This window comes from Acanthaster planci, linkage group LG19, assembly GCF_054643075.1.
Source record: "Acanthaster planci isolate LZ-2023a linkage group LG19, COTS_SCS, whole genome shotgun sequence".
In the NCBI taxonomy this organism is placed as follows: domain Eukaryota; kingdom Metazoa; phylum Echinodermata; class Asteroidea; order Valvatida; family Acanthasteridae; genus Acanthaster; species Acanthaster planci.
This window is the reverse complement of record NC_141795.1, coordinates 1,581,354-1,591,164: the sequence shown is the minus strand read 5'-3', so window position 1 is coordinate 1,591,164 and position 9,811 is coordinate 1,581,354. Positions and strand designations below refer to the sequence as shown.

General features: G+C 46.3%; 1 protein-coding gene and 1 long non-coding RNA gene across 3 annotated transcripts; one reads left to right on the top strand and one right to left on the bottom strand.

Annotated features, from left to right (window-relative positions):
* The first annotated feature begins 1,795 nt into the window (after positions 1-1,795).
* LOC110974260 (uncharacterized) lies at positions 1,796-4,487 on the top strand. 2 transcript variants are annotated; one of them, XR_015423353.1, is made up of 3 exons: positions 1,796-1,903; positions 3,598-3,678; positions 4,353-4,487. It is a non-coding gene; the product is annotated as an uncharacterized LOC110974260 (long non-coding RNA). The 2 variants fall into 2 exon arrangements; XR_015423354.1 differs by having other exon boundaries at positions 3,561-3,678.
* On the bottom strand, positions 4,091-8,386 carry LOC147795950 (uncharacterized). The gene is made up of 2 exons (XM_087129793.1): positions 7,851-8,386; positions 4,091-5,989 (listed from the first exon to the last, which is right to left on the bottom strand). Exon 2 carries the CDS (start codon positions 5,917-5,919, stop codon positions 4,612-4,614), a length of 1,308 nt encoding a protein of 435 aa, XP_086985919.1. The 5' UTR covers positions 5,920-5,989; positions 7,851-8,386; the 3' UTR covers positions 4,091-4,611.
* Between the last annotated feature and the right edge of the window lie 1,425 nt (positions 8,387-9,811).

Here is a 9,811-nt window from a genome sequence, read left to right as displayed (position 1 = left end):
CTTCTTCAATAAGCAGTGCAAGTTTGACAAATTTGGGCTGCATCCGAATCTGTTGTCAAGAGCTAGGTCTAGGTCTCCCCTCCATTGGAAATGTGCGGAGACGCGTAGACAATAGACCTAGCCGTGACTCTGGAAGGCCTTAGTCTGGAATGTGTGGTCTTCGCGTACACGCCGAATGCGTGCAAGAACCCAGTTGGAATTCGCCGGTGAGGGTGCACTCACTCAGATTCGTAGACAGGCGGTGTGCGCGCCTTATATGGCTTTTCCACCAATAAGGTGCCGCGATTTGGAAAAAGCACGCGCGCGTCAAGCTGAAGAATGTGCGTGTGAGTGCCGCTTTGCCACCGCAGTTATGGCGTCCAGTCGGATTAGTCTGTCCACCACGTACAATGGGTGCATTCGATTAGCTTCCCTGAACACACCAGTGTTACACTCAAGGAAAGCCTCAAAATGAGGCTTATCGAACGCTGCAGTGTGTTTTCCAAGGCATTCTGGGAAAAAGGTCAAGTCCCCGCCTCGTTCCATCATGTACGTCCATGCTCGAACAGTCCATCCGTGACGTCATTACACTCGGGCAGCCTCAAGAGACCCGCTCGTCAGCTGGGGTAGTGGTGGCTGACATCAGGGCAGGCACGAACATCACGTGATGGCTAAACGAACGCTCTCGTGTAAGTTTGACTTACACGTGTAAGCTAATCGAACGCACCCATTGTATGTTCAACCCTTCCACTTAGTTTGTGCGCATGCGCTAAAATTCGGCAAAGTGGAGGTCACTTTATGTTGCTTGTTAAAATGGCGACGCCAGCCAGCAAATGACTGAAGCAAAATCTATCTGCGGAGATCTTCCGCTCTGCGTAAACGTTTGCTGAATATCATACCAGAAAAATATATTCAGGCTGCAAATTGTATTTTAAGATGTGTTTCTTGTTAATCAAAAGTGACATTTGGGAGAAAATGGGGTGAAAGATATATGTGTACGTTACATTTCTGAACGTAAAAAAAGGTATTTTAAACTTGAAATTTGAATTGTTCTCCAGTTGGTCCGCTACGGACAAATGATATAAAATTTGCAATAACTTGAAAATTCAATTTTCGACCCCGGTAAGCTCGGAGGTCGAGTGGTTAAGACGTCTGCACTAGTAAGCAGGAGGTCGTGGGTTCGAGTCCCACCCGAGTAAGCTTGTGTTTCGCAAGCTCTCGGACAAGCACTAAGCATACAGAGTTTATAGGGCAAACACCTTTATATAAGGGCCCTCTTTTTGTTCCTGCTACGAGCGGATACCCAAGATTACATTTTGCACATGCAGTCATGAGTGTTGATCAAAAGGGGGAGGTTGGGCTGACAAAGGATTGAGGCGGGGGGGGGGGCGGAAGGGTGTTGAACGACAAGCGCCCCCTACGTTCAAACTCTTCTCTTTCAGTATTGTGCAGCGACCGCGTGCACATCGTTTGTTTCTTAGCTGCGTTAAGATGGACCACGATCCACGAACAGCCGGCAGTAATTTTATTGGTAATTTATTAATTTCAACTGTGACTCGAAGTATTTAATCCCGTATGATATGTTTCTCATATGGGACTTTCACTTTTATCAGAAAAGTTAATCTTAGAGATGAAATTGTCTTCGGGAGAGATATTTTATTTACCTGCAATTCTATTTTGACCATGCTGTGCCAACTTGCCAACGCGTTGCCTGCATGTGCGTTTGTGTGCGACGGTCGGTCGTACGTGCTGCATCTCCACGCACTGTAAGTTTTGATCAAACGTGAAGATTTTTTTGACTACACGCATGCCAAGAAGCAATGGACAAAATTTGAATGGGACGCATCACTCGTTTTTTATAACGTTGTGGAGAAAGGGTCATGTTGAAGGGGAAGGATTTCCTTTAAACGACTACAGTCGGAAGGTGAGGTCTTTAAACATACATTTCAGAAAAAAATCAATGTTGCAGGTGGGAGTTTTACAAGTTAAATCGTTGTTATGCATGAAATTTAGGGGTGTTAATGTGAGGAGACAACAGCGCAGCGTGTGCATTATAAACGTTTCGCATCCACGATCCATAGCTAGATCGAGAAGCTGAAATGGGAATCCTTTTCTAGGATCTCCGTGAAACAAGGGCTGGTGTGCATATTGAAAATAGAACAAGTTCTTCAATAATCCTTGTAGATAGTGGAAACGCAGGAGATTTTAACTTTAAATGAAATAGTTCCTTATGAGCACCCCCTTCTAATGAATGGAATAGGCTTACATACCGCTGTGCGCACATCATGCGCAAACCCCTTCCGTCCCCCTGGATTGAGGCTTCAGTAGAGCCTAAATTTGTAGTGATATCAGGTCAGCATTTCACAGCGGGGGTGCGTCCCGCCCCCTCCAATATAAAATTAAGGTGCACAGTGCGCCTAATTACAATGTTCAAAGCGATTTTGGACATGTGAAATAATGTTCCATTTGCAGAGTGACAGAGCAAAACGATAGTGCAGCAGATTACTCAAATGCATTAAGGACGAGGTTGGGTTAATGACTCTTGATATTTTTTCAATTATTGTTTTGCCATGCATAGTGATGCCGCGGGGGGGGGGGGCTTAACTGTGAATGTGTGATCGATAAATAGACATGCGTTCGATTAGCTTCCCTGAATACACCAGTGTTACACGCAAGGGAAGCCTCGAAATGATGCTCATCATTTGATGCAGTTTATTTGCCAATGCATTCTGGGAAAAAGGTCAAGTCCCCGCCACTTCCATCATGCCAATGCTCGAACAGTCCATCCGTGACGTCATTACACTCGGACAGCCTCCACAGACCTGCTCGCCAGCCGGGGTAGTGGTGGCTGACACCAGGGCACGCACGAAGATCACGTGACGGCTGAACGAACGCTCTGTGCAAGTTTGATTTACACGTGTAAGCTAATCGAACACACCCAACGAATGGCTGATGGTGAATTATGGGCCGATTCAAAATGGGTATTGTTGTCTACGACTATGGCTGTTCACCGTGGCGAGTAAAATACAACAACCCAGGCAATGGCCACAAGCACGACCACACTGCGCAGCCGAACTTGCTCAAGGGTGTTGACATTTCAGGAGCTGGCGCAATTTCATGTACCCCTAGGTCGTGTTCGGACGGCCTGTTCTTGACACGGGTTTGTTGTTCTCGCGCTCGAACGGTGGGAGCTCGACTCAAGAACACTATTCTCGGAACCGGATCACACACCACCTCATCGTCAGGGTTTTACAGCAACACTTGAAAAAACTCATGAGATTTTGATTTTTGAACAGCTGCAAACTTGGCAAAAAGTAACGCATTAGCTTACGAAGCCGGCGGGAGACAATTGGAAGTTTTGCAAAATTGACATAAATAATTTCCATAAGACAGCAATGAACGTTCCAGTGTAATTGATGTCTCGTGCAAAATCAACGCATGAAAGCTATACCCTCTGTATGTGCGCGCGTATCATACACTCACGGAAGTTTTGACCCATATCATTGTTCAAATAAACTTTGTCCAATAAATACTCGAATAAAACATCACGTTGTGCATACGCCCCACTGATCTCTAAACAGTTACTCTTTGGTCATTTGCCCTTCCCGGCGCCCTCAGCGATGGGGACGAGCGCTTTTACCCAGCAAACACAAACAGAGGGCGCTACAACGACACAACGCGTGGACCACTCTCACAACGGTAAGGCCACGTTGGCATACTCGAGACCCAGTTCTTTTCGTGGGCTCATTCTTCTTTATTCGTTAAACACGTTAAACGCAGACCCAGGCCGAGTCAGGGTCGATACTGGTTGTAGGTTTTGTGGTCGACGACATCGAATAGTAGCTGTAGACAGGCATAAGTAACCTGTGTACACAAATCTGGGTATAGTTTACATTGAGAAAACTGCAAGTTCGTAGATGAAACAAAATATTTTGAGACACCGTAAATTGTTCATCCTGTACACTCTTATGAGCCTCAAGCTGGACCTAGAGAGGGCGCAATTTTCTCAGCAACGGAGGCTCCTTTGGTAGGAACTGAATTTCGCTGTTCACGAACGACAAGGATATGATGCATTACCAACAAAATGAACACTCTCGACCAACATGGCTCCGCTTTCCAACCGATGAGAGGGAGCTTCTGCTCGAGGCAGACAGGTCATTTTCTTTATTTTTTCATGAACAAATACACTACGATTATCTTGCAGGAACATGGAAGTTTTTGTCACGTGGGCCTACGCACTGAAAAATGGTGCCGTTAGCTAAGGTGTACGTACAACTAGTTTTTGCATAATATTACATCATAATCAGTAGCATATACCTGATAATATCTCGTACGTGTAGGTAAAACACAGTATCTTTTATTTATTTGACAAGAAAAATTGAAGACGATCTTCACTGATGCCGTACGCGAGTCTTCGCATAAGGGACCAGTATTCCGTACCACGGAACAACTTGCAGAGTCGACAAAGCTGTAGGCCTATACTCATCTGCAGCAGCTAGCTATAGCGTACTACCAGACATTGTAAGTAAGTACGGCATTGAACGTTGACGGATTGTCGAGTTAAGTAGGACAGGGTTCATAAAATTCGAACTGTCAATAGTTGATCAAAGATCGTTGGCCCCCTCCTCAAGTTCATTCACGTTCTGCATTGTGAGATGTCATGTGTCTCGTCAAGTGGTGGCGCTCTCTGAAGGACTCCCCGCAAAGATTACACTTCAGTTTCTCCTCCACTCGCTTCCCTTCGTTTCTGTCGCCCGCCACCGTCGAAGTGGATGCGGAGTTCGAACCGCCGCCATTCCCATCAGAAGACCGTTTATGCTGCGTCCTCATGTGGTACACCAAATCACTGGTCATCCGGAAGCTGGCGCTGCACTTGGCGCACCAATTGTCGTACTGCCGGCTGTGCACGCTGGAAGACAGCGGTAAGACACTAGTGGGCACCAGTGGCTGCTGCCACGCAAACGGCACTCGAGAAAATCCCTCAGCATTTGCGCCATTTTGAAATGGACCGAACTGCACCGAAAAGGCGTTCTTGTAGGGGTTCGTGTTTTTCACAGTTTTCAACGCGTCACACCCTTGCGTGTGATTAAGGAAATCCGGTGGTGGGCGACGTTTCAAAGGAATAAATGAAGGCGCCACGAATTCCTCTTCACGTTCCGTCCTACGTCCAAGATGATTTGCGTGCAGGTTGTTGGAATGCGTTGCTAGTAAGGTTTGAGCAGAGCCATAAAATGTTTGAGTCAGCGGAGACGGTCCCTGAAATGTAGATTCAGAGAGGTGTTCCGATGATGCATTTATAGGCCGCTCCTTCTGCTGCTCTCTCCTACGCGATCTCAGCCTCGCTGTGTCTGCGCATGGCTGTTGTTCATGGCAACCTATCTGTTGATGTTTTTTCACTTCTCGAAATGCACTGCGTTTCCCGGACGCATGCGCCTGAGTTGGGCAGGTTTGTCTAAGAGAGGGAGCTCCAAGCAGATCACTGTAACCAACTCCTCCGTGCGACACTTGTGGACCACTTGGACGTAAGCAGGAAGTATTCGTCTGCATTTTGCTGGACAGAAATCCAAGACCAGTTGGTTGTTGTGTGGATGAGCATCCGGGGTTAGTCGTCCTGGTTTCGTGCGATTCCCAATTTGACAACAGCTTCCCCGAATGAGAAGCTGGGGAATCAGCAAGTTCAGGTCGCCAGCTGGCTCGAAGTTTCTTCGACAGACGACGCTCAACAACTGACCACGACTCTCCTTGCAGCTCACTTTCTTCCGAGTCTGTTGACCGTGGGTCAGAGTGGCCCTTGCTTTTGAGCGCCACTGGCCTAGCTATCCACTGATTGTTGAAACCATTCTCTCTTGTGGCTATTGATTCAGATTTCCCCGCACCCCTGGGTATTTGACCTCTCGGTGGAAAATCCATGACCTCTTTTCTAGTCGATGGACACTCCATGCGTCGTGTGCTTCTCAAAACAGTTCATAAGCTTGTCCGTGGATTCGGTAAAAGTTAGCCAGAGTTTGACCTGCAATTAAAAAAAAATACATCCAAAATTACCTATCAGAAAAGTGTCGGTGGTCAAAGTGTCAATCTCCCCGATGCCTGCAAAAATTGTCAGCAGGCAGTTGTTAAAGTAGCACTTTCCAACTGATTGAACTTTCTGGCAACAGCACAATTAATTTAAATGTCATGAAAAGGTACTAATGCTCGCCAGACCTCCCCTCGTGTTTGTAGCTATGGCTCGGTCTAGATCTGCGCCGGCTTGCAGGTACAGATCTGTGGGTAGGCCCTACAATGGTGACAACAGACGGAGCAGTGTAGACCAAGTGCCCAAGGTAAGGCATTGGCCTACAGTGGGTATCAAACATTAACAAACATGGCGTCCTCCCATAGCAAAGTGTGTCATAACTGTTGCTTACCAAAAAATGCCGATTTTCGGCACAGTGTGCTCAGCACATCAGTAGTCTGAGTATACTTTACCAACCGTTGGCTTTATTTCTGGGAAATGACACTTATGAAACACTTCGCTATAGGAGGACGCTATTTTGCTGACGTTTGATACCCACTTGTAGACTATGTCACGTGACTTAATTAACGGATGCAATGGGTCTATTATATTCGCCTCGAGCAGAAGCAGCCCCTCACCCCTCACCAAAGGACCCGCTGTTGCTAAGAAAATGGCGCCCTTTCATGGTCTAGCTCGAGGCACATACTAGCTCTGGCAACCCAATTCTGTGGCGACCAAACACTACTGAAACACTACTTTTTACTATTTGAAGAGCCAAACTAATGTGGCGCTTAACAGAAAACAGCCAGTACGCCGCCAGCAACCATCTCCAAGCTTTTAATCGAGGTTCGGCTAAGTTGATTAAAAGGCATTTAATAGGAAGAGACACATTTTCCCGCCAATAGAAAGAAAGTTATTTTGTTACTCGAGACTTTTCACATTTTCCCTGTCCAGTGTTTACGGTGCACTGAAGTTGCACCGGTGTGAAACAGTTGTAAAAATCTCTTCCGTTTTCTTCGCTGCAGCAAACTGCTCTTTCATCGTGCAATGATGAGATATTTTGCCCAAAGACTTGTCTATCTTTAGAGTGGGACTTTGAAATGCCTGCCTGACAATTTTGCGACGTGCATCGCCTCTAAGTCCATCAATCCAGCCCAAGCGAAAAACATGAATACAGACCCTCACACAATCTACATGTAATTAATTAATGAGACTGCGATGAAACACGGGTCGTGCCTGACATCCACCACCGACTGGTTAGGGCGGACAACGGTCGGTGCGTTTCGCCACCTACCACATGTTGTGAGCGTCAAGTCAGAATTTATCCCGTTTCAAGCGGTGCTGACATATTAATAGTTAATTTAGCTACGGGGACACCCGCGGCTCGCTTCATTTTTCATCATTTTGGAAATTATAGCACAGCAGACGTCGAGAGACCAACATGGCGCCCCTATTTTACCTTTTAGTAAAAGCATGTGGGAGATTTTCCTGGCGGATATTAATAAATAAAATCGATATAAAATTAAAATGCTTCCATTAATTTTATATCATTCTAGTTTAAATATACTGTGGTCCTTTAATTCCTGTTTGTGAATGATGGTTGAATTCCTTGAAAAACTTCTGTCGAAATTGTTCCTAGAAAATACACATACAGAAAAATCGGAAGGATGGTATTTCCGGAACGATATAAAAAGGATTTTTTTTCGAAACCGTTTTCCCCTCTTGTTTACTGAATCGAAATGGTGATTCAGCGGTGACCGGATTGTTTATCCTGTTTAAAACTGATTTTCTTGATAACACATGTCTATGTCTGTTACAGTGACCGTCATGCGTCAACGTAATTATCATGCAAGGATCGAACAAAGAAGACACAACTTACCTTTAGAAATTAAACACATCTATGTACTTAACGAAGTTCCCCTCTGGTGCCGATCTCCTGAGTACATGAACACCTGACTAGTCACATGTTCGCCAGCGTTTCGACGCTAACGTGAAGAAGTTATTACGGCAAATTATGAGCAATGTTGCTATGTCCCATCGTTGGTTATCTCTGTACTTCAATTCAAATTCCTGCTATACCTTCTATGTGGTAAATTTCCTCACTTTGGACATTATGCGATAAACAGACTGTTGAGTCAATTTTGACTGAGGCGCACAAATTTCAAAAAGGCACGTGTCATCATTGGTTCATTCCGCAAAAGAAAACAATTGTTTGGTATGCAGCGGTGTCAGCCGCAAACTCTCTAACCTCGACGGAAACTATTCAGGCCGATCAGAATCGGCGGCTGTCCCGCTCAGTCCGCGAATCCTTCCTCATGTAGTTGCTATGCTGAAGAGTTACGAGTGTTTTCCCGTAAGGATATATGCAGCGAGGATGTTGATCAGTACAGTGAAGTGTTAGCCCGGTTCAACCCGCAGTGAGAGGAGAGCAGATTGTCAGCACCAAAGATCGGACGGGTTGATCTTGTCGTCTGCGAGCCGAGTGCATGGGCCCTCGAGCTTTCAGCTCGCTCACCGATGATTGGTTCGGAACTACTTTGCAACATAATGAGTCTCCGCTATCAGTGTCTAACGACCTGCATGCACTCCAGCGTATACGGCGCGCGAAGAGAGTGGTTTTGCCGAGCGTGTCTCCGGGCAAGGATTATTGCATTGCGTCGTCAGCCGGCTTGACGAGCGTGCACCGTTGTCATAAAGTTTGACGTCGTCCAATCGGATAGTGACTTATTAACAATGTTGAAGATGGTCATGTAGATGGCCAACTGGAAGCTTTGTAAAAACAATGATTGGTTGAAACTTTGTGACTAATCTAACATTCAATGCCATTAACTTAGCATTGATAATTTTTGCGTTTTTGTAAAAAGGCCTCAATCGTAGATGCATTACATTTTGATATAGGCCCTAAGGCAAGATAAGTGAGCATTATTCTGCCTTTATACATTTATTGCTTTGTTCTTTTTCCATCATTTTGCCTGCTTGTGTCTTGGGTCTTCAAGGTTATTCTTCCTCACGCTTGCAACCCCCCCCCCAGTTCCAGCGTTTCTTCCCGTGCTGATTTTATCGACTAAAGATATTTTCAACAATAAACTTGCGAAACTGTCATTGCCGATTGATGGAGAAGACGACATCGTCCCCGATCGATGTACATTTTCAAATCAAATGAAGAGCATCTGTGTTACAACGAGTGACCCTTCCGGTCAGCGGAATGCCTGCTAACCCGTATCAAATCAGCAGAAATCGTGATTGAACTTGATTTTAAAGTGGCCCGATGTACGACAACATGAAAACTGACACAATGCTTTGGACTGGGCACAGGCGCTCAGATAACACAACATATGCCCGGTTCGCCGCTAACTAGTCCGGAGTCGCCCAACCGACCGCCGGTGCATTACTACAGCATATGTTGGCACTAATTACGACGTCGTCTGCTCGAGTGCGCACGGCATGTACACCGCCCGGGCACGGTTGACGGCCGGGGCCCGGGCCGTGGGGTCGGCTGTATAGGCGCTCCGAACGCGACGAGGCGACTTGGGCGAGGGGGGCCAACCCGGCATTTTGTCGCGGTGGGCTGTCGGAGCCTAATTGATGGGAGTCGCGATGGAGCGCCGGGACTAATGGCGCTGAGGGATTTATCTCCATCCCCGCGCCATCTGCTACCTCGGTTCTGCCTCGTCGGCTCGTCCGGTTCCAAGTGAAGAAATGCAATTCGTCGATATCGTTTTTCTTTGTCGTGGAGCCAGAAATGCGCGAAGAACAATGTAAGCCTCTTCTCCGGATAACAGGCCTTTTTAGTATTCGGTAATTGAATGACTCGGAACAAACACAAATGTGTAGCAGACG